We start from the raw sequence: 26,970 nt of genomic DNA on the forward strand, positions 1-26,970 counted from the left end.
AAGTAGTCTGTAGTAAGCCTGCAGGACACGCACAGTGAAAAAAAAAACTTTCGAATTATAGTTACATAATTTTATTTCGCACACGTACCTTAAACCTAAATAAAACATAGAAATTACTTAAAACTGGGTCAGATTTATTAAAATTATTTTCGAAATGTAAAAAATACTTTAAAAATATTTGTTTAATGTTACATATGTAAAGAACAGCAAGATACTATATACAGAAAGTTGTTAAAAGGTGAGGCCAAACTGTAGGAAGTGATTCTACTTAACATGCTGAAGAAAAAAGCCCAGTTAACATAAGTCCGAAAACGCATATTTTTCTGTCTCTCTGCTATTTTGTGTTTTTAAAATTATTTTTCAAGAACGGTTCGAGATAACGCAATACAAATTTATACTTTATTTTAAACAGATATTTTTTAATAGGAAAAAAATAACGATACTCTTCGTTGACAAATTTCAAAATGGCAGTGGTTTCAATTTTTGAATCTTAAATATCGTAGCAATTATAATATTTTCAAATTGTGTTGTATTACAAAAATTATAAGGGATTTTTATGGACAAAATGACACCTTAGTGATAAAAATCCGAAGACAAACAACAGAGTTATTGCAAAAAGTAGACATCAACCTATATGGGGGTCATCTTGTTTTTTTTCTTTTTATTATCGTGACTCACTTGATAACTAAATCAAATTTTCTGATTAAATTTGCTAAAAATTCAACGTTATGGATATTTAATAACAATTATTGTAAGAGAATGTGAAATTTTGTTTGTTTTCTGATGAGAATCACAATAAATATTCAATGTGACCTCTATTCATTCTAACACATCAATCCACACGTTTAGTGTGACGTACATGCTCAAAGATTTCTTGCTGCTCCCTGGTTCTTTTTTATAAAGAGCGGGCAATTCTTTTCTTCAACTTATCAACATAGCCAACTGGTATTAAATAAACAAGAGACTTATATGTTCTCATAGGTAATATTTTAAAGATGGGTTCAGATCTGGGGAGCGTGCAAGCCAACGAATGGGATCGCCCCGACCAATCCACTACTCTTGAAAACGATAAATTTTTCTCCTACGCCAATTGTAAAGCGGGCTGGCGCACCATCAAGCATGAACCTATGTTCATTGTGTTTTGCAAAGAAACAACCCCTAGAAGTTCAGAAAGGTAATTTCTTATGAATTCAAAATACGAGTCACCTGTCAATACTTGTGGCAAAAAGAAAGACCCGATTAGCTAATCCATGTAGATTGCTCCCAAAAATGCATGAAGATCTTCCTCACACCAAACATGTCGGTTGTGGAAGTTGTTTTTATCATCCTTGGTGAAAGACGCTGTATAAAGAATATAAGATATCCACTCCGGGTTATGGGCACACTTGCTAATTAACCACCGACTGAATGCAATCCGATTGGTTGTCATTTGTTAGAAGAGCTTGTACCCATTGCAGATGGGTACAAGTACAATAATTATGGGTGTAAAATATTCCATACTGTATTACAAGTTATGTTTTATTGGATAACAACTCTGCATGATAATTCTAGATCCTGTGCAAACTTGTTCAAAACCCTTTCTTCTACCAGTGGCGTTGAAACTGTTTTAGGTCTTTTATTACCAACTATGACGGCTTTAAAACTCCCAATTTTGCTTAAACGTGCATGAAAACGAGAAAATAATTTTCTATCTGGCTGACGGCGGTTTGGATACTTTTCTTGGTAAAGTCGTTTCGCCACCATCGCATTGCCACTGGCAAGACCGTATATAAAATAATATCAGAGAGTTATTATTTATATAATTTTTATTCATTTTAAATGACAATTAATACGATTAATGACAATTTTCAATAAAAAACAAAGATTTTCAAAATTCAGAGCACAGATATCACAATTCAATTGAAGTAATAGAACACGAAACATAAGTAAAAAAAAACAGCCGGCCTCCGTGGCGCAAGTGGTAGCGTCTCGGTCTTTAATGCGGAGGTCCCGGATTCGAATATCGGTCAGGCATGGCATTTTCACACACGCTACAATTCGTTCATCTCATCCTCTAAAGCAATACCTAACAGTGGTTTCGGAGGTTAAACAAGAAAATAAAAGTAAGACAAACCTGCTATTTCAGTTGCAATTATCAGAGTACTTATTTATAGCCTTTTTTATTAATAAAATTTGTTTGAATATATATTTTACATATTTTTTTTTGTTTTATTTCATTTTAAAAATTTGTTTGAATAACCTATGTATTTGACTTTCACAATTTTTTATTACTGAGAATTGTTTCTAGACTAGCTCTTACAATAATAATTATTATTAAGTAGCCATATTGTTGAATTTTTATCAATTTTAATTAGAAAATTTGACTTAATTATCAAGTGAGTCACGATAATAAAAAAAACAAGATGGCCGTCATATCGGTTAAGGCCTACTTTTTGGAGTAACTCGGTTTTTTTCGTCGGATTTTAACAACTAAGGTATTCTTTTGTTCACAAAAAAATTGTTCATAATTTTTATAATACAACATGATTTTATAAATCTAATAATTCCTAAGATATTTAAGATTGAAAAATTGAAACGACCGCTCTTTTGAAATTGGTCAACGAAGAGTAAGTATCCTTATTTTTTCCCCTATTAAAAAATGTTAGTTTAAAGTAAAGTACAAAATTTTATTGCGTTATCTGAAATCGTTCTCGAAAAATAATTTGTTTCTTAAAAAACACAAAATAGCAGAGAGAAAAATATGCGTTTTCGGACCTATGTTAACTGGGAATTTTTTCGTCGGTATGTTAAGTAGAATCACTTCCTACAGTTTGGCCTCACTTTTAAGGACACCCGGTATAATAAGGTAATTCTCCTCATTACTTATTATTCTACTGAAGAATGAATGTCTCTCTTTAACAACATTTTAAAAGGTCTGTTTAAATCAGTGTTGTACAAAGAAATAATAGTTTGATATTCCTACGAACATAATTTTGAAATGTTGATAAAAATTGATAAAAGTTTTTTAAATTTTTAAATAGAATATTACCAATATTTCATTTTTTTCTTTGGCAATGTGATTAAAATAGTAATGTTTACCATGTTAAAAAGATCCAGAATTAAGAAACCAAAATAAAAACTAAAATAAAAGTTGACCCGATATTAAAAACTAATAATATTATAAAAATGCAAAATTTTACAAGACAAATTAAAACTAAATAAAAAACGTTAATGCGTAAAATAAAAAAGTTCAGGATGATTTACCTGTCATCATTTCATAGTGGTAATCATTTTTTTGCGAACCTTGCGTCGACGACGTCGATGTCGTTGTCATTGTATTTTGTATTTTTTGACGTTTCGCCGCAGCGTATTCTCTCTGGACAGGTTTCGGTAACGTTGCCATCTTCAGATCTTCTAGGAAAAAAATAATGTTAAAAGTAATCATATACTTAAATTATATATCATTAATTGAAAAAAACAATTAAACATCGTAAATAAAATATATTACAAAGTATCATACAGTATCTAGGTATAATACAGAAAAAAATTAATGCAATATCAAATTAGGCCTAACATATTAATCTTCACTGAAAAAGCTAAATAAATCAGCCAATAAGAATAAAATAATAAAGGCTTCTTCAAGATAAAACAATTACTATAACAAATTTTGGTTAGAAAAAGAACTAGTCAATTTTTTTAGATTTTCTCGTCTGATGGTTAAGAAAATATAGCGTACAGAAACTTTTAAACGAATGTTTGCTTCTGGGAATAAGGAAGCTGCAAAAAAATTGTATCAATAAAACATTTGTAATAAGCTGACTAAAGGTTTTTTCATCTGACCCAAATATTTTTACTTTTTTTTCCTAAATTATATATACCACGTATACGCAAAACAATTTTAAACTGTAATATTTTTCTTAAAGTCGACTTTTGGAAAATAATATCTATAAGTCCAAATTTTTAATATTTTTACAGATATTTTAATCTTAACGTCTGGTAATAAGACATTTCATAAAGCAACAAAAATAATCATCCTAAAACGAATTTCAAAAATCTGATTGAATTAAATTTTTATGTCAACCGAAGGCTCCCAAATACTTTTAAATAAAAAATATATAGGAATTGTACATCATTCAGGTTATTATTTTAAATATAAAATTAATTGTTAAGAATATTTTACACAAATTAATTTATATCCTGTACAAGTTAAACTGACCCTATTATACTTCACGTGACCCTATTATATATTAATTTCACGTGAGGTTTATAACAGATATAAAAAATCGTACTATTGGGTTGTTGGTGCTATGTCCTTGAGCTCACAATAAGTGATCAGCGCCAAAAATTCTAATACTATTAAATTATACATATGAACACGATTGTCCTGGGGGTAAAAAGGGCTCGTTCTTTTTCTTGATTTCTGTTTTATTCCATCACGACAATATTAAAGACAATCTTCATGGTCCTATTAATTTACAGTATATAAAAATAACTTTAGTCACAAGTAAACAAATGAATATTAAAAACTCATGTAGACAAAAAAAGAGAGCTAGTCCACTGAACACACAAAGGAGCTCAGTTTACCCGTCTTAAAAAAAAATTATTTTATATAGTTAATTTGTTTTGTCCTTCATTCAGAATTATGTTAAGAAAATAATCTTTATAAAATATATTTTATTAACGGGTTACCATTAAATAAGTTTTAAACGATAGATTTTTTAAACGTTAAGAACGTTTATATAAGAAAATCAGCTCTACTGTAAAATTGAGAAAATCTGGCTACACAACATTTACCCCTGAACATTTCTTATAATAGGTTTATTAACATTATTAATAGAATTAACATAAGACACAACATTAGATTAATTATGCATATGTTGATTGTCTTCATTATTCTTATCGGTGCTGACTGTTTGTAACGGTTGAAAGACGATACATAACGTAGAAAGAATGAAGAAAACGTATGAGGAAGTAGAGGAACGGTTTCATTAACCCAAGCTTACGATGGAACGGTTTCTTTCCTTCAACTCCAGTCGTAAATTAAACTAGTTATATTATCAGCAAAAATGTTTAACCTCATTCTCTTGTCTTAATGCACAAAAATATCTAATTTTAAAGTAATTTATTTAAAATTTTAATTAAATAAATTACATATTCATTATTCAAATCACTTTTTTTTTTACCTGACATCATAGTCCTATGCTGCAAAAAGGAAAGTATGGTAATAAGCCGATTTTAGTGAAATTTGGCACAGAGATTCGGGTGTATGGGAAAATTTGTTGATAAAATTTTGCGGTCAATATCTCCTAGGAGGAAAAATAGTTTTTGGGATCAATTTTCTCAAAATCAAACATAATGTCATAAGCTCAGTAAATGCGTACATGTACTGCGCTTAGCATTTAAAAAAGAACATTACTCCCACATTTCCCCCTTCCCCAAAATCTAAAAAAACATATATTTCTATTAACTGCACATTTTTAACAGAATTTTTTTATGTCTTCCTAAGCCCAAAAGTACAAGTGGCCAAAAAAACAAAAAAATACTTTGGAGACATTATTGAGAGTGGAGAACCGATCAAAATTTTTAAAATATCGTTTTTGATTTTTTTAAACGTTTTCCATTTGTTAACTATATAAGAATAAAAAACCAATGCCAGGAGAGTATAACAATTTTGTTGCTAGCTTTTTTCAAATTGATGTTAATTATTATTTACAAATAGTTTTTTCTTTTCTACTTACAAAATTACAATGCTATTTAAAATTATATTACATTATTTTATTAATTTCATACATGTAAATTTATTTACTTTTACAAACAGGTAAGCTTATTTTTAATTATGAACACACTACAATAATAAATGAACATAATGTCTCAAATAACACAGCTATAAATGATAAAAAATAAGTCAATATTTTCGTAGTGAAAATTATTTTTGCCGAATATTTAAATAGTAATATTATTATATTTATGCATAATAATTTATAGTAATAATAATAATTTAAAAAAAAATTATATAATCAAATTCCTATACGGAATGTTTGGTTATACCCCCGTCCCTCTCAGAAAAAAGGCTAATTTGCCTAATCTTTAGTTTCCAAAAAATATGTAAAAGTCAAATAATTATCGTACTTTGTTAAAAATGCTATGAGAAATTATGAAGGAATAACGGGAGACACTGTCTTATAAAAACCGTGAACAAGAAAATTAGTAAAAACTTTCATGAGAAAAATAAAAATGTTATTAAAATATCAGATAGATTAGCAGAGGGCAATAAACGGAATAAACTGAATACAAAAAAAAAAAAAAAAAATTGGAAGTTCATTATATTATATGTATGTACTTGCTTTTTATTTATGTGAACGTGTATACAGGCGTGTGTCAGAAACAGGGTCCCGCATGTATATTTCATGTACTAACTCAACTTAAATTTACATATTTCATCAGAACCTATCTTCAGCAAACACAAACAGATAGGCGAGCATATATATAGCCTAGTTTTGTAGTTGAATACGTGTACAGTATATAGACGTGTATATACCGTGGCGTGTATTGATTCCAATCCCCGATCTAGAACGTTAGAACTTCCTACCGACAGCATGTTTTATTTATTATATACAGTTAATGGTTGCACATTTCCTCGGGTAATACTGTACCGATTTAACACACAGAATAACTAGTTTACATAATACAAATATAAATACAGTACTGGCAATAATACAACGCACACCGCAGATTTATCGCAATCGTACTTTATGGTATACGTAACATAATAAAATACACACGCAGTAGGCACGCAGCCTGTACGGTTTGTGGTCAAAATAAACAGGCATTAACTTAAGCAAACATTAAAATCGATAATCAACTAGCCATATTAATTACAAGAATAAAAACAAGCACACGGAAAACAAAGTGAAAATATTTAATATAAAAAACATTTTTTTTCATTAGGTGAAAATACTATTGATATGTTGTGATTTTTATACAAAAGATAAAACTACGTCAAAAAAAGAAATTAATAAATACACATTTTTTAGCAGTAACAAAAGAAATATGAGTATATAAAAGAATCTTAAAGGAAACCATTGAAAATAATAAAAATAATTTTTAACATAGAGTCATTCATGGTATAACTAAAAAAAAAAAGAAATTTCAATTATACTGCATTATAAGACAAGAGAGTGATAGCTAAGACATTATAGCTACGACAGTGAGAGAGAGAGAGAAAGAGAGAAAGGGTGAAAAAATTAAATTGGAAATAACTAAAGTAAGATGGACAAAATAATTAACTAAAAAGTGAAAGTATTTTGTTATCTAGGAAATAGAATTACAAAGAATGTACGTAATAAAGAAGTTATTCAAAAGCGAGATAGCACGATTAAGGGGAGGATATATTAAGCATAAAACAATTCTTTATTTATCAAATAGAACTTAAAGAGTTAGAAAGAAATTCATACAAGTTTGAGTACGTGATGAAATAAATTCTTTGTTACAGTGAATCACGAACAGTAAGAAGATAAAAATAATAAATGCTAAAAACATTCATAAATGTTATATTTAAAAATGTAACATTAAAAAAAATTGGCAAGATATTGCATGGGCTACGCCGATCAGTCATGCATTACCAAAATAAGATTTAAGCATAACAATTCCTAAATACCAAATAATCTTTTTTTTTTTATTTTAGGGGGTCCTTATTACGTGGGGAAAATTTGGAAAAATTTATCTACAAAGAAGTTATCCATAAGAAAAAAAACTATTTAAAAGAGAATTGTTTAAAAATATAAAATATAGCAGGATATAACTTTTATGAAAGTAAGGAAAATAATTGCTTTCATTTTGGGTCCGGGTGTAATATCTATCTAATCTTCGTTAATTTTAGAAGAACTTTAAGTGATGAAAAAGACAACAACAGAATTTCTTTAATAATAAAAATTAAAAAAGTTAGAAAAAACAGAATATATATTTTTTAGAGATTGGGGATTAGAGTTTAAGAAAACTTTTTCTAAAAATATTCATATAAGGATTAAGTTTAAATTTACTTAAGTAAAGTTTTTTCTGAATTTAACTTCAATAGAGGCTAAAAAGAAAATTTTCAAAAAAATATTACTTAATTATGGTTCCGGGATCTAAAACTTTTAAAAATGTAAACATTTATTCATAGCTCTATTCATGAAGTATAAACTTAAAAAAAAAAAATTTGAAAAAATCTAAACCGGAGAGAGATAAAAAAAACCATATATTTAATTTTAAGAGGTGGGGGTTGATTTAAATAAAAATTATTTTTGTTTATTATGCTTAACAAATTTGCTTATATAAAATAAAGTCTTCTTTAAAATGCCACTGAATAAAATCGAAATTTATTTTTTCGCGATATCCCCCACCTCCTAAACGAATTTTTATAAAAATTAATATGATCAATGAATGCTTCATAAATAGAAAAATTTGAGCCAAATCTGAAGAAAATCGGTTTAATCAATTTTGAGATATAAGGCCAAAAGTAGTGCGGCACACATTGGTACATATGTACGGTACGTATATATATATATATACATACGTATGTTATTTGCCTAGATTACTAACTAGTTGAACCCTAACACATAAAGATATGCAGAAAACCGGGTACCTCATTTTTGACGATCATTCCCCGTTTAATATAGCAATTCTATCTATAGACACCAGGAAATTAAAACTAAACTGTAGGTAGCTTGTACTAAAAAAAAAACTCAAAAAACAACAGCCACTTTGTACTAGAATGAAATAAAAAATATAACGGAAATCAGAGATTAGAATACATAATTCAAATAAATAATGATAAAGGATGAAGGTGATAAATAGAATTTAAAAAGTGTACGGTGCGTCACGAAAGAAGTAGCTTTTCTTTGAAGAGTTATAAAAAATCTTACCAGCCACTTGGAGATACCGTAATTAAGTTTTATACCATATTAAATCTTGTTCTTTTTTGTGTTATTTTAAGAAAATACAATTTACTTGAAGAAAACTCGTAGAAAGTAACGGAAAATTACATATAAAACCTACCCTACGTTTCACGATTATTTTAATTACAATATTTCGTAATTTCTTTGAGATATTTAAAAAAAATTAATTATCTTTAAGATTAGACCTTCACAGCTGTCGTTTAATTATTTTATTATATGGTTCTGAATATTCAATATTTTCGAATCTTGTCCAATATGGCGGAATATATTTTTTTTAATTGCAATTCGGTTCTCAGTAAAGATAGAAATTTTTCACTAAACACTATAATATATATTAATAGAACGTTTATTAAATTTATATACATAGTTTCATAATTTACATTAAGTACGGCATAGAAAAAAACTTTTGAGAAGGAAAGAAGAATTACTTTTAAAACGGCTGACAATCCGAATTAGATAAAAAAAAATCGTTTTCACGTAAACGTAGAATTTAGTAGGGTACTGAGAAACAACTGCACTTGTAATAACAGATTTACCACTAAGATATGGAGTGAGAAGGTTTTCGATTACGTTCTTCACCGAGCGGAATATACTATGCACATCATCGTCCTAAACAAACTAAAATTAAACTGATAAATTCAGCACATAAGCTGATATTTCCTCTCTTGTTCACATTAAGGGTAACACCATTACTTTTAGAGAACAAAATCTGTCTAAATTCTTTTGTTTTCAAGGTGCTTATCATGCAATACAACATGGCCTAAGAAATACTACAAGTTTATATAACAATAAGCTATCATATATATATATCGTAGGTTGCATTAAATCATAAATTAGTATATATATTTCTGTAGAACACAACACATTCTATTTGTGTCTAATAAAAAAAATACGTAAATTTAAATTTATTTAAGCATTATAAAATAGATTGGAAAGAATATCTTAAAAATATTAAAAATTAATGAACTGACATAAATTTCAATAAATAATAGGAAAAAATTGTAACATTAACATTTTGTTATACCTTTTTATAAACCCAATGTTATTATTATTTTTATTATAATTATTTATTATTACTGCTTCTACTACAAAAAAAATAAACGAGTAATAATTTTACGTTTGAAAAAAAGTGAAATACTAGAACAAGTGTTTAATATTTAAAAGTCGGTAATTTAACAAAGATTAATAATCCGTGACTTATCGTTTATGTTACGACTGACACTCCTTTATACTCTGAAATAGTTATTATGGGTAACGAATAGAATAACAGAGAAAGAAAATAATAATAGTAGCGCAGATTAAGAGGAACACTGTAGTATAAACGACAAAGTGATAAAATTAAAACAAAATGATGCGAGAATTAATGTCAGTCAACTAAAATCCGTAGTTAAAAAAAAAAACAAAAAACTATACACCTCTATTATTAACTGGTTTATCACAGACAGTAGAAATATTTTTAATGGTCTATATATCATTAAACCGTAATAAACATCTCTGTGTAACTTAATCCTCAAATCTAATTTTTAATCGTTAATCCAAAATAATCTAATTTATCAGTTAATCAGTTGTGACATATTAGAATTTTAATTTCAACTATTCAAACTTTCTATTTTTTAAAAATCTAAACAGTTTTTAAATTATTTATCTGTAATACTATAATACAAATTTAAGTTAAATTGAACGTGAATAACAACAAAACACAAGTAATGTAATACAATATCGATGTATTCCTAGGTTAATAGTAATTACTGATTCCTACTTAAAATTTTACACGTGTTGAGTGAGATAATGAAATTAATGGTGAATGATCCAGAGACTTCGTTATATCAGTTAATTATTCCACCAAGTAAACTACTAAGCTACAGATGTAACATAATTTTCCATAAATAGAACATTCTTATAAAAAATCGAAATAAGAATTATAGAAGTTTGAATGATTTCAACGTTAGTAAATCAAAATAGTACTAATAATTATGTTTTGGAATAATAAAAAAAAATATTTATGAAGAAATTAAAGTTTATAAGTAAACGATAATAACAGTATCGTTTTATGGCTGTAGCTAACTATAATCTGATTTAATCTAATCGATTTTGTATCGTCTAATTATTACATAGATTTTAAACCAAATGTTTGAATTCATGGGTATTTCCGTTATACGATACAACATTTTCGTAAAACTATAATTCCTATTACAATATTCACTTGCAGTCAGATGTATTATTTAACGAATTAGTAAGTACTTAAGAGTAATAATAATTACAGTATAAAATGTATTTAGCTTTATTTAGTAAAGGTAAATTTAACTTTAATGATTAAATAGATAAAGAGAAAAAAATAAGTTTCCTTTTAAAAAATTAAAAACTTTAAGAAAAAAAGAACAGGTTCATAATTAAACAATTAATAATAATTATAAAGTGGAAGATCACAAAATTAGCAACAAAATCAATCTGTATTAACATTTCTTATAGCATAAAATTATTTTAACCAGACAAAGTATTTGCACTTATAAAAATGTCTTCACTTGTAATATTTTTTATGAAAAAAGATTTTATTACTTAATCGAACGGTATAAATATACTAATATGATTTAAAAAACCTTCTTTGGAAGTTTTCTTTTTCACCATGACGGACAAAAATTAATAGATCTCACAATCTAGAAAAGCAATTTTTTCTTTAATAAACAGGAAATTTTAAATTTCAGTAAAAAATTGCAAGCATTGAAAATTAAAGGAAATCGAATTTAAAAAAACTTTCACAAAATTGTTTTTCCCATTTTCAAATAGTGTTTTCTTTCCCTAGATTGTGGTGACTAAACCCTTTCTTTTTTATGACTAAACGTGCCAGAAATATATTTCACTGGACGGTCTTTTAGGGATAAAATTGGAAGCAATTTTTCAAACGAAGTATTTTTTTTTGGATTTTTTAATGAGCGTTAACATCCTGTTTATAAAAAGTAAGATACTGACAAATATCAGATAATTTTATTTGCATTATGTGGGCATAATAAATAAAGGAATATAATTAAAGAATTATTGTTTGACGAGTTATGGATGTAATTTATTTAAGTTTCTATCTATATAAATCGTTTAAAAAATTTAATACAAAATAAAGTTAATTTTTAACCAACTTCCATAAAAAAATCAATAAAACAAGTAAAAATGACAAAATAATTAAAATAAATTCTACAATTGACATAACATTATGTTTAATAGAAAAGTGGATTGTAAGAAGATGTTACGTATGATCAGAAAAAATTGTACCATTTTCTGGAACAAAACAATTTCAAATTAAGTCATGGTTAAACGGTAAAAGTTAATGACGCCAAGAAAACTTCGATATTGAACGGATTGTTACTGATTGAAACATGAAAATAATTGAAAATAGCATGTACCTAAAAAGATTAATTCCTAATTTCAAATAATTAGAAAAAAAATGTATATTTTAACACCCTCGTTCCAAGTAATTAAATAAATAAAACATGCCATGAAAATTTTCAGTAGTGGATCTAAAAATAGGTACTTTATGAAATAATCTATTCTTAAAAATTAAGCTTATTTCGTGTCCAAAAAAAGGTTGAAAACCTACTAATAAATATATATCTGCATTCAAAAATTAAAAAAAAAACCATACTTAATAAAAAAAATATATCGGATATGAAATAATGTTTTTTTTTCTTTTTAATACAAAAGGCAGTTATATATTTCAAAGAATCAGCTATTATAAATTTAAAAAAAATTTTTCTTTGATATTTATTTTTTTTATCCTTTATAACATTATTTTTTTATTTTCATTTTCCTAATGTGTACGTTGCAATATGTTCAACTAGGGAACAATAAGCAACCACCCCTCATCAATAAGTAACCACCCCTCATCAGAGATGAGGATGTTTACAGATAAATGAGGTGTAGTCTTTTACAGACTAAAGCCAACCATTCCTGAGACTGTGCTTAATTTAACCCCAACCACCAAAGTACACTGATATCTATTGTCTAGTATTCAAATCCGTATTAAAGCAACTAACTTTTACCAGGACTTGAACCTCAAAAACCTTCGACCTCGAAAATCAGTTGTAAAACAACTGATTTCCGATGACGAGTTAACCATTAGACACTGCCGAGAGGGTTTGTAATATGTAAAATATGAATGTTATAATATGATAATTATAATATGAAAGATAATATGTATTCTTAAACACAGTTCTAAGTTTCGATTTACACATTTTTTTAATATGTACTCCAGGATTTGCGTTCTTTTTTATTTTTATTTTTTAATTTGTTAAAGCGAATACTGTAATAACCTTAAGTTATTAAATCGTTAATTTTTCAACCAGAGAAATTACTACAGTATTAAAACATTAAAAACAGAAAAAAATACATATATATTTATCTATTATAAAAAAAAGGTTTGTTTATATATTAGAAAAAATTTCAAGAACCGCTACACTAATCGCTACCAAACTTTGACAGTAACTTCATTAAGTAATCCGGAGTGTCGTAAACTATATTAAGATGAAAAACTATTTATTAAAACGTGTAAATAATAAATAATCCGTTACGGTGCTGCACTTCTCATTCGAGCCGCTAGGTGGCGAGCCGCTCCCAAGATATATTTCAACAGAGACATTTTCACTGTACTCGTATGGATATACTCGTGTGTGTGTGTGTGTGTGTGTGTGTGTGTGTGTGTGTGTGTATATATATATATATATATAAAGTTTGCCTATTTGTCACGCGAGAACCAACCGACCGTTTGCTTTCAAATTTGCAGGATACAATCGCTTCGAAGTCGAGAGTTCTAAGGTTCAAATCCTAGTAAAGGCATTTACTTTCATACGGATTTGAATACTGTATCATGGATACTAGTGTTCTTTGATGGATGGATTTCAATTAACCACACATCGAAACGGTCGACTTGAGATTATACAAGACTACACCTTACGGTGGTTCCGGAAGCTGAACAGAAAAAGAAAGACTGGATACAGTCGTGTTATCCCAAGGAAGGTTTTAAGCCACAGACCGAGGCTCTAATTTCCTTGAATGTTAAGATATTGAAATATTCATTATTTTTTCACTATCAAGAAGGATGAAATTGTGAATTAAAGATATTCATTGAGGAAAAAGTATTAATCCTTTTACTCATTATTGTATTTCTGCCTCCATGGCAAAAAAATAAGTTATAAATATTTCGTCGTCAAAAGTTATGTACTTTAGTTACGTACCATAATTGATATTAAACTGTCTTTTGTAATTTAGTTTCTTTTTTAGGTTTTTATAAAACCTAGATAGTTTAATTGCGGTTTATCAGTATTATTCTCATAACCACGAGGATAACGAACAGTGCGGGAGATCCAGGGGGCGGAACCCTCTAGATAGATGGGAATGGCGAACGAAGCGAGCTCTGCGGTCCTGGACTAGGTCCCTGAGAAGCCGCTGAGTTGGCTCCGGGGTTCGCCTGAGGCCCAGGTTCTGGCTAGACGGTCCGGCTAGTATATATATAAATATATATTTAAACTAATTAACTTGAAAATTTACCTTTTTTACTTTTAATAATTAATACTTAATATTTTATAAATGTTTAAAAATTACGATTCCAAAAGAATTTTACACCATGTTCTATGAGATTATAAAACATTAAATATAAATAACGTTATCAACTCTACATTTAAAAATAAATAAATAAAAAGTTAAATATAACTTCCATTTAAATTATTTATATTTTTTATCTGTTAAAAGTAAATAAATAATATTTGAAGTTTATTTTAAAATATATTAGAGTTAAATGAAGCAAATGGAATGAAGGAATAAGTATATAAGTACAAAATTAAGGGAATAAAGTGAAATATATTAAGTTTGATGATTGCTTCCACGATTGATAGAGAAAAGAAAAAAGGGGGAAGATAAGAATCTATAGTAAATTAAAGAAGAAGGCAAAAGTAGAACAACTTCTGATAGAAAGTCAAAGACGTGATCAATCTGAAGAACATGATGTACTAACAAAAAAAAAACGATATAAAAAGCAATCAAAGGTTCATTTTTTATTCTTGTAACAACAACTTTGTTTGAGTTTGAAGAAACTTAATAGTAAAATATAAACAATAAAAAATGAATAACACACACACACACACACACACACACACACACACACACACACACACACACACACACACACACACACACACACACACACACACACACACACAAAGATATATGAATTTTACTGAATTTTTTTGTTAGAAAAGTTTATAAAACATATTACTTCTTAAATACAGATTTATACGATCTAGATAAATATTGTAATTAAGCAGAAATGAAAAAGAAAGTGTCACGTTATTTTCGAAAATCAAAAATTCTTGTCGATTTTCGAGTTTTTAAATAAAAGAATTTGATCGTTATCATTTCCAAAGAAATAATAAGGGTGCAATAAATAAAGTTAAAATAAATTAATATTAAGATATACTGGAAACGTTGCATTTCAGTCATGCACCTCTTAAGATAGTAGTAATAAAATTATAACTAAAAATAATAATCAATTACTTTTGATAATTACGCATTTCGAATGCATTTTTAAGTAAAAATATATAAATGAGGTTTTTTTATTAAAAAAAAAGCTAGCAAAGTATTGTACAAATATCCCATCTACGCCGGTCGAGTCATACATCTTCTACATTTTTATTTAATTTTAATAATCCATTAAGTCTCTCTCTTTTGTTCTGTTTAGTCTCCGAAATCACCTTAAGGTATTACTGCAGAGAATGAATGAGTATAATATATGTATGAATGTAAATGAAGTGTAGTCTTGTACAGTCTACAGTCTCAGGACGATCGTTCCTGAGATGTATGGTTAATTGAAACCCAACCACCAAAGAACATCGTTATCCACGAGCTAGTATTCAAATCCGTATAGAAGTGACTGCCTTTACTAGGATTTGAATCTTAGAATTTTCGACTTGGAAATCAGCTGATTTCCAAGTCGTTTAAGTGGTAAAAAGTCATTTAAGTGCTTAAAAGTCATTTAAGTGGTACAACAAAATACAAAAAAAAAAAATATTTTTAATAATAACGATTAAAGATTTAAGAGCTAAAAAACAAAAAAAATATTTTTAGAAAAATTCTATTAAAATTTATTTCCCACTTCTACAAATATTCTTAAGTCCACTGGGCTGGTCTAGTGTTGTTTAATTCATCGTCACAAATCAATTGTTTAACAGTTTATTTTTAAAATCGAAGGTTCTGAAGTTCAAATCCCAGTAAATATTAGTTGCCTTTATACGGATCTGAATATTAGACAGTGGATACCGGTATACTTTGGTAGTTAGGGTTCAATTAACCACACATCTCAGGAACGGTCGGCCTCTCTCTTTTTCTGTTCAGCCTCCGGAACCACCGTAAGGTATTCCTTCAAAGGATGATATGTTTAAACGTAAATTAAGTGTAGTCTTGTACAATCTCAGATCGACCGTTCCTGAGATGTACGGTTAATTGAAATCCAACCACCAAACAACATCGATATCCACGATTTAGTATTAAAATCCGTATAAAAGTGTAAAAGCCTTTACTAGGATTTGAACCTTAGAATTCTCGACTTCGAAATCAGCTGATTTGCGATGATGAATTTAACCACTAGATCAACCTGGTGGGTTAGGAATGGTCGGCTAGAGTCTGTACAAGACTACACCTCATTTATATGTAATATCATTCTTATCTAATTAGGCCAGTCAGGTTGCTTATTGTTTACTACTTGAACAGATTGCAACGTACTAATTAGGAAAAAACTTAAAACAATATTTTCAATTTAAAGCAATTATTATAACAACACAAATTAAAGATGTATTTCTTTAGGTGAAAATATCTCAGAATAATAATTTTGTAATTTAGTCATTACAAAATTTTTTGCAATAAAAAAAATTCAATTTGAAATAATATTAATTTTTTTTTATTTTAATTTTAACTACATTACACATTTGGAATATATAAAAGAATATATAATTATGCCAAATTGATTAATATTTCAAATAAAATGAGATGAACAATTTTAAAATCCTATAAAACTTTAACACTAATGAAAATATCTACGTAAATAAAATAAAAAGTTACATAAAATATAATAGTTGTTGCATGTAAAAAAAAAAAAACTATTTAAAAGTAGTTTCTTTTTAAACGACGACAGTTAGCTGATAAAAATCAACTATTATAGAACAGAGCGAACTGATTATTAACAGAGTTATATTTATTACACCGCAATGAATCAAACAGTATTACTAAACAGCAAATTACAGTTGGTGATGACTGCTTTAATGATCTCAGCAATAATATATATATATATATATAAAGTAAAACATAGTATGTTCGGTTCAATGATTGTGAACTAGTTATAAAGAAAATATTGTAGTTTAATTTCTGTTGTTGAGAGTTGCGATGAGTTAAGATGTACTGAATAGTCTGGCATCAATTTCTACTCAACTCTATTTCTTATTTATTAATATTAGTTTACGTTACGGTTTTCCGTTCTGATAATAATGAACAAGTTATAATTCGAATAAAAGTTGTACTTTCATATCGTATGAAATAATGCAGTGCAGCGAGTTCAACGGACCGTAAAAATAAAAAAGATTATTAGCTAATAACGTCACAGAAAGGAGTACATTTATCATTTGATCTACACTATAATTCATATGCTGTAACGCATGAGGTGCAAGAAGCACCGATTAGAGTTAATTACTCTGAGAGTAATGATGCTCAATATCATCATGGGTACTACGTAGTACCCATGATGAACAGAATTAAAATTGAATACTACATGCCGTATATTTGGCTTATTAAAGAATGTAAAAGAAACAATTCAGTCCTCACTTTCTTTAGTAAACCTTACATAGGATGATGATTATTCTTAAATATAGTTGCTTTTTTTGGAGAGGGGAGTGACTTATGAGTCAAGCTGCCGATATCTTCTATAGTTATGGCAAGTAACATAAATAATAACATAAATAACAACGACACTTAAGTAGAGAGAGTGTCCAAGAATTCTAAAAAAATTTAAAACAAATAAAATTATATATTTATTTACAAAACTTGTTAAAAGGAATACATTTTACTTATAGTTGCACCTAAAATTTTGAGTTAGGATTATAAAGATAAAGATTACTGCTCTATATTTAAAAAAAGAAATGCTTTAACTGTTTTTGTCTTAATTTGAGGAAAATTATCTTCTTGATATAGTTATATAGTAGATGCGAAAAACAAACAGACTGCGAAAAGCTAAAAATTCCATAATACCTCAAAGAAGTAAACATGATTATTTTTAATGAATATATTGAAAGATTTTTGAGATTACACTTCCTCGCAACGGCTTATAAACTCAATTTTGGATAACAATCTTATCTATTTTTAGGCCACTAATGTCAAATTTCCGTTAATTAATCCCAACCGATAAAAAAAAAATACCGGTTGTTAAATAACTATTACACCATTGGATTAGAAATTGATATCTTATTTATAGAAACTATATCTATAGTAATCATATTTTATGATCGATTGAAACATTTAAAAAAAGAAATACTTTGGATATGAGACTATAAAAACTAAGAGCACCATTTGAATGTACGCGCAAGCATGCACACGCATACATACTACCAAAACAAGTCAAATGTTGCAAGCTAGGGATGTAGATTTGTTTCTAACCATGCAGGAGAGCATTTAAAACATGTCATTTCCACAGATGTTGCGTGTGCATCATGTTTTTTGGTATGAATGAACGCGTTGGTCTAAACAAGCAGAGCATAACACGCGTTGGGTGGGGAAGGGAGTAACATTATTATAATGTTATGATGATTGCTATTAAACACTGCTTCGGGGCTGTGTAATAATAATAATGTCAGTCTCATATAAACTAGGTTTTGTGTAGAATGGTGAGCCTATCTGATAAAACGAAAAATTTCCCTTCATCATATATATTTATATATATATATATATATGTATCCTCCGACCACATATTTTTCTCCTATCTCAAAACAGAGCTATCACCTGAATGCGTGTTGTTTAAATATTTCTGTCTGCGAGTAGCACACACGCAGAGCTATATTTATATCCGTAATTACAACATTACAATAATTTGTACATTGCCTCCAAGCATTACATTACATTAGTTACAATGTAATTCTAGGAATTCTGTTTTTAATTTTACAAAGTTTTTTCGTTATTTAAAAAATTATTTAAGCTTTTTTTTATTTAACAATCTAATTGAGCATGAGAACTAAACTAAAAATATCTTTTTTAATTTATATAAAATAATTATCCAAGAGTAATTAAGTTTCACCGCATAAAAAGTGTTTATTTCAAATAACTGCAATTTTAATCACTTATGCAAAATATTTGCGGATTTTATTTTTAACTAAATAACAAAAATCAACAATATAAAAAAATATATGTTGAAAAAGAAAAGTCTTCGTAAAAAATATATAAAGAAATATAATTTTTACCATCAGTCAATAAAAGGCATATGTCCTGGGAAATATATTGATTTTTTAAAAACATTTCTAAGCCTTGAAAAAAAATTAATTATGTATAACCTAAAAAATTATTTTGCATTTTCTTAACAATAATTAAAAAAAAATATATATATATATATATATATAATGCCTCTCTTCCAGATAATCTTGTAAATAATATAACATATGAAATTTGCCAAATTTGACCAGGATTCCAACCCGACTGGATTAGCTGAGATGTAGTGTCTCAGCTGATCTCAGAATAATCCTTTGATAATAGTTGTCAAAAGATTATTCTATTACTGATGATAGAATCAAGAAAGTCAAGTGAAACTAAGTAACCAGACTAAACTTCATAAGATAGTATATAATATTTCCTATTCTCAGGAATATTACATCTACTACCCAGTTCTGTATTTTAAAAAAAAATCTGGTAAGCTATTGATTGATAAACATTTCCAGCATTAGCATTTACTAACTTAAAATTTAACCCAGTAATAAATTTCAAAACTATATATTTGCTAACTCATATATATAAGTTATATATTTATTTACTTATTTACCAATCAAAAAAAAAAAATAATATTTAAGGATGACTTTACGATATTTCCCAGATATTATCTCTCGATTAACCTGTTCAGTTAAAAATATTATAAAATATAAATAAAAACAATTTAAATAACAATATTTTGGTCCGATGAAAAAAAAATTTATGAAATGCTGTAAAGGATTAATTAAACCCGAATAACGCCTCATTAAAGCAGAAATAATTTTAAAATGAGAAAGAATTGAAAGAGCAAGTAGAAAAATTTCGTAGTTCTTTTGTAAGGATCGAAATATATTTCAACCAATTTAGAGACAAAAAAATAGTAAAAAAAAAATAAACAAAACATTCAAATAGTGGAAGAAAAACTAATAAACTTCATGTTTTAAAAAAAAATGTTATTTTTAACAAAATTATATTCATAACTATTTCATTAATATTTCATAAGATATTATTGTAATTTTAAGCTAAAAAAGAATAAAATAGTGAAAAAGTTTTTATAAAATCCAACTTTAACCAGATTTTCAAATTTTTCAAAAATTTATTATAAAAGTTCTCAAGTGGTGGTAATAGAATACTAAATTATTACAACTTTTAAAAAAGTTACATAATCTGAGATATAAAACAAAGTAGACGTTAATGTACTAGTATAACCGACAAAATGAGGTGATTATTTAGACCAACGCACAGCTTTAGTTCTGTTTACGTGTGATAGACAGAAATAGTTTCCCCGACCGTGGCGCGAGTGGTAGCGTCTCGGTCTTTCATTCGGAGGTCCCGGGTTTGAATCCCGGTCAGGCATGGCATTTTCACGCACGCTACAATTCATTCATCTCATCCTCTGAAGCAATACCTAATGCTGAATCCAGGGTTTAAACAAATAAAAAAGAAGAAATAGTTTAATAAAGTATGCAGCAGTCAATTTTTATTTTATATCTTAATTTATTGTGTTTTCCTTACTGTACGTAAACGGTGCATTGTTTACTAAATTATATAATAACTTATCGGTTTATAGAAAGTGCCAGATTTGTTTCCTCTTAGAATAATTATATTCATTAAACAGCCAACTCCTTTGGCAAACAAAATAAAGATGTTCCTTACATAGCTGAATATCATAAAAATTTCAATGGGCATGGTATTCTGAAATGCAATACTGTATTCGATCCAGAAATGAAGGAAACGGGAATTTAGTTCTTTCCACATTTGCTTAATAAGTCTATTACGTTATATTTGATATATTTAGGAAATGGGAATGCAATTTTTGGGAGTGATTTTGTTTCGTGTCAGAATGCCTACAATATTTACGCTTTTACCAGCTAACATACATTAACATTTCTAATGCAAAATAGATTTATCTATTATACTGACCGATTACTTTTTATTTACTTAGATAATTAATAAATTTTATCGTATTATTATTTTAAAATAATAACCTGGCACGTTATATTCTAACGATTTGGTTTTAAAATATTACGGTAATATGTTTACATATTCATTTGTAGTATAATTATAAATATTTCGTTTATAAATAACAGAATAGTACTGAAAGAGATCACTCGTAAAAAAGTTATAGTAACAAAATTATCACAAAAATATATATGAGATTCGTAAAAACTACGTACAGTTCACCAAACCGCTCGCGCCGGTTTGTTAATTTTCTTTGCGTCTCTATGCAAATAGCAGTTCACATGGATATAAAATTTTTTAAATATGAAAGCCGTAGTTTTTCTTTTACTCGAGAACAGCAAAACGTCGATTAATAAAAAGAATTGGAATGTTTTCATTTTTTTCGATAACTTCATCCTATATTTTACATGTTGCAACTTATAATAATCGACAGTAAAAATATTGATGCATAAATCAAGCAAATAAATTCCGAAATTTATACTGGTTGGTTAATAGATAGAAGCACGATCTGAGAGCCTACGTAGGCGAATAAAATATCTAGATCCTATCCTCACCACCCTAGAATACATTAATTATTAGTATACTCTTCGTAAAATACGGCGTTTATCACACTAAGACTTCTAAATTTTCATGAAAAACAGTTGAATTATTCGTTTTCTAAGTTAGGATAAGAATAAATCATCGATAAAAATTTTAATTTTATTCACCATCGTATAAAGCTTCAGTAAAAGATTATACGATTTGTTTGTGCTAAAAGATTGAAATTTTATAAAAACATAAACCTGCTAGTTGAACTGTTGAAAGGTAAGAATTTACGCAAACTGTTTGTTGTATAAATATACAGTGTACCTATAGAAAGATGCCTCATCGTATTTATTTATCTCTCATACTGGGAGCAATCAGTAGCTAGCCGTCTGTATGTCTGTCTCTGTCCGTATTGGCTGCTGTCCAACATAATATTCTCATTCATTGAGCCATATGGCCTTGAGCCCAGCTGATACAGTACCGTGCTCTATGCTCAGATTTCCACTCCCACCTGACTATAAACGCTACCCCTTGCCTATCTCAGTTACAGGACTACATCAATCTTAATCGCTCTTCCCCTCTCGACCATCAACCGTCTTTCCATTCTGTAAGTTCTCTCTTCTACCTAACAACCATCTCTCTCATTTTATCCCAATCTATCCATCAGTTCCCCAAGCCATCTGTTTCAATATAGTATATTTTTATATTATATCCTTCCATGTCAATCACATTAAATACTGTGTGTGTGTGTGTGTGTGTGTGTGTGTGCGCGCGCGCGGGGTTTACTCAAATTATGTGTACAAGTAATGTAATGTAATGTAATGTTTAATGATAATCTAGTTTAAATTTTTCCTTTAATTTTTTGACTGATTTATAAATATACTGATAATAATTTGAAAGTCATTTAATGTTTAGATGAAATACATAATTAATAATCAAAAAATCTATTTAAATGCATTTAAAATATAACTCATTTTAACATAACCTCGCATTTTAAATATAACATCAAAATATAACCGCAAAAAATAAAAGAATATTAAGATACTAGAGTGGTGTATTCTTGATGTTTAGTCTAATTAAATATATATATATATATATGTATATATATATATAAGATTATATAAGATTATACAGGGTCCGAATAGAAATTTTAAATGCGTAAAGATAACGAAATATGTTTTGATTTCAAATGAAAATTAAATTTTTTTTGTGAATGATAGAGAAAATATGAATGTACAGGAATAATAGACGAAAATTATTTACGTTTATATATTATCAAAAGGATCCCTCGGTCAAACATTATAAAAAATATTTTCCAACAAATTCTATTTAAATATTCATTCATGTTGTGTTTTTTTTTTGTGACTGAATTTCGATAAATATATTCTGAATGAGATGACAAAAAAGTTATTTTCATTGGAAAACTCGACATATCGAATTTCAAATAATGTTTCATAATAGCCTGTTTAATATTATTTCCCCCAAATCCATACTGATCGTATAAATCACACAAAAGCGTAAAGGGGAAGAGCTCAAAATAACATTTCAAATCCGATTCCTACAGTAATTCTATTACTGTGTATTGCGTCGGAGTGACGTAGATGTTAATCTTCCCGTGCGGGATCGTTCGAGGCCCGGTCAACAGAGTCTATTTTTTAAAAGCTACTCAATATTACACCTACCTTATTTTATGAGTTCTAATTAAAAAGACATCCTGCTTTAGCTATACGTAAATGTAACAGGGTACAATCAATTTATAAACAACGGACTCAGCTGTCTGTAGATTTCGAAAAATTCTGTATTACATTTGGAGACGAAAAGTCATACAAATCATTCACAGCATATTTATGTAGTATAAGTTTATAGTATAACAGAAGATATGGTATTAAGAAAACAATAATGAAAGGATAAAGCAATATTAAGCTAGAAAAACAAAATATAACTAGCAGAAGAAATGTATTATTTACGGAGAAATTAAAAGAGTTTTCCTTGTAAAGAAGATATAAAAATAATAAAGTCATGATAGCTTTTTTATATAAAAAAAGAAATTTCCTGCCAGCGTGAAAATATATTTGATTAGAAAAAATTCTTAAAACTAAACGCCTGGAGTTTAAAGGGTTTAACAATAACGAAACATTGAAATATTTATGGTAAATTGGATAAGAAAGGATCTGTGCCATAATTTTATAAAAACAAACAAGTACACTGGATGCTAGGTAAAACCGTAAAACATATTTACTACAATTTGATTATTGTACCCGTACCAGGGTCCTTCGATATGGCCTGACACAGAGATTGTACAAGCATGGCCAATTTACTGTGATATTTGTCAAGCATAGCACTTTAGATGGCGAGCTGCGAAGTTTCAGACGTTTGCGTTTTAGATCGAATAAAGCAAATAAATTTTGACATTGCTTAAAAAATGGAAAAATTTGAAGTTTGAGCTCATATAAAGCACTTTCTTTTAAAAGGTTTAACCCAGATAAACATACAAAACGAACTAGATTCCATTTTAAAGCATTCTTTCCCTTCATTTTTGACGTTAAAAATGTGAGCTGCTGAATTTAAATGTGGTCGAACAGTCCTTCAAGATGATAAGTGATCGGGACACTCAAAACCGCTACGACCGACGTAATCGTCACAGACATTCATAATGCAGTATTAAATGATGACCTACAGAAGATTTTCGAGTACGCTGACATCATAAGCATCTTAATAGACTGCGTCCACTATATTTTATACCGTGTTTTGGGTATTAAAAAGCTTTCCGCCCGATGGGTGTCGCGTATATTAACAGCCGACCGAAAATGCATTCAATTGAACACTTCTGGAGACTATTTACTTATTTAAATGCGATTTTGCTAAGTTTCTTAGAATTTTAACACAGTAGATAAATATTCTCCATTACATGCCAAAACCTAAACAGCGGGTGGAAGCAGGTAAATATGATCTAAGGAAAGCAAAAATCTTTTCTTTTGCGGAAAAAATCATGGCTTCAGTTTTTGGGATTTTCTTGGTATGGTGTTCATAGGATGTGGTTGTAGGATCATCACCGGATATTTCACCACTTAGCTACCTTTTTTTTCGCCGGAGGTGGTGTGAAAGTTTCGGTCATTTCACTTCATTAGTGGACCGATTGAAGAATGGTACACAACGTCCACATCTGGCCAAAAACAAAGTGTTCTTTTACTGTGATAATGTGCCTGCACACATATCTCGTGTTGTTACTGGAAAACTCCTTGACATAAACTTGAAATACTTCCACCAACGCAGTATTTGCCGGATTTGGCTGAGAGAAATTACTTCATCTTTCCAAACTTGAAGAAATGGAAGGACGAAAATTCACTTCAAATTATGAAATCAAAGCTGAGACAAATTATTTTTCACAGTGGACAGTAAACATACTAAATACTTGGAAAACCGTTGGTCTAAATGTCTTGTTTTGCAAGATACGTTGAAATATAAATAAAAAAATTATCTGAATAATCCTGTGTTTTCTGTGTTAGGCCAAGAACTATCCGAACGACTCTCTTACGATATCCAAAACATTCAGAGAACATTTTGAAAATTGAAGCGTATAAAGTACGTATAAAAAGTCAAAAAATTTAAACCAAGTTTAGTGGCTACTGATCTAACAGTTCCGTATAACTAATAGGTTAAAAAAAGTTATGTATGCTTCAATAAATACTATTGGAACTCTTAATAACAAGCTAATGACCAAAGCTACTTCAAAATATCTAGGTAGCTAGGTTCTCTGCATGCGGTGGTAGTTGCCGATTATGACGGTTGCCGGACTTCTGCCTCATGTGCCTCGACGATAATTCGGGAAGGGGTCCCGTATACAGTCACGATGATACGTTATATGGTGGGTCCAACATTATGAAGGTGAGAGGAAAATGTTTCAGTCGCTGTGAGCCCGACACTACCGGCTGTGCGGGCAGGTGGAACTTTCACACCACCTCCAACGAAAAAAAGGTAGCTAAGTCGATTGGCTATATATTTCAGCAACCAGCGTTAGTAAATATGGTAATAAAACAGAATGCATATTCTAAAAGTACAGAATTTTAGGAAGTAGTAATTATTTTGAATTATTAAAAGATCAACATAAATAGAAAGGAATACTATGAAAGTACACAAATTACTGGAAAACAAATAGGACTGAAAAAATATATTTCATTAAAAGATGATCCAACAACACCTATGGAGGATATAGTATTACTTTTACACTTAATCATGTTATATCCATATACCATTAATATATACAACAGGATGTATTTAAAACAATTCTTTAATTCAGGATCTTTTCAACAATTGTATACATAAAACATAGTTTTATAAAAACTACAGGTATAAATAAGAAATGTTACACCACATTACATTTACACGTTATAAATTTCCATACGAAATAAATGTTACTATTTCCATAGCCTAAATTAAATATTAATTTATGTACAGCAAGAATATTCTTTCGCTCCTGATTCAATAAATGTTTTTAACAGTAAATGAACTAAAAAAAAAAAATTCAAAAACAGCAAGGTTATAATTATAACCTGACCTTTAAAAAGGACGAGTATGAATTTTTTTTAACTAAAAACAACGTATGCAAAATAATAATTAACTGTGCATAATAATAATTACCCTAATAGAACACACACACACACAAAAATACAAGAGAGCGAGAGAATTTATTTATTTAGTTGTGTAAAATGAATTACGAGGTTAAATATGACAAACATGCACCTGTTAAATATTTATTACACTCTTAATGAAACTTTTAATTTAAAAAAATCCCTTTCGGCACGCCGGAAGGCAGAGGTAGCTTTCACCGGTGCTAACTAGGAAATAAAAAAGGTTTCCAACTTAAAGTTAAGAAAAACTTCAAATTTACTCAATACGACAGTGGTTGCATGTGAAAAAAGTTTCACATGTTTAGGATACAACCTTCATCTTCCTACAATTCCAGCAAAATTTTGATCATCCCTTGCTGTAAGGGTTGGTCATATCAAAAATTGTTTTAGGTAATGTTTAGAGAACTAAAGACCACTTTAAACCGATTCGATACTGTGCCTATTAAGGTAGGTATGGTTTTTTGTCT

At 28.6% G+C, this 26,970-nt stretch overlaps 1 protein-coding gene across 2 annotated transcripts in view; it reads right to left on the reverse strand.

Moving 5' to 3' along the window:
* Window positions 1–26,970, reverse strand: part of corto (centrosomal and chromosomal factor corto) — a 635,431-nt gene that overhangs the window by 88,884 nt on the left and 519,577 nt on the right. For both annotated transcript variants that reach the window (XM_075365273.1, XM_075365272.1), the window contains one exon: window positions 3,244–3,393. In XM_075365273.1, the coding sequence (XP_075221388.1) occupies window positions 3,244–3,393 (150 nt within the window). The remainder of the gene's footprint in view (window positions 1–3,243; window positions 3,394–26,970) is intronic.

This window comes from Lycorma delicatula, chromosome 5, assembly GCF_047948215.1.
Source record: "Lycorma delicatula isolate Av1 chromosome 5, ASM4794821v1, whole genome shotgun sequence".
In the NCBI taxonomy this organism is placed as follows: domain Eukaryota; kingdom Metazoa; phylum Arthropoda; class Insecta; order Hemiptera; family Fulgoridae; genus Lycorma; species Lycorma delicatula.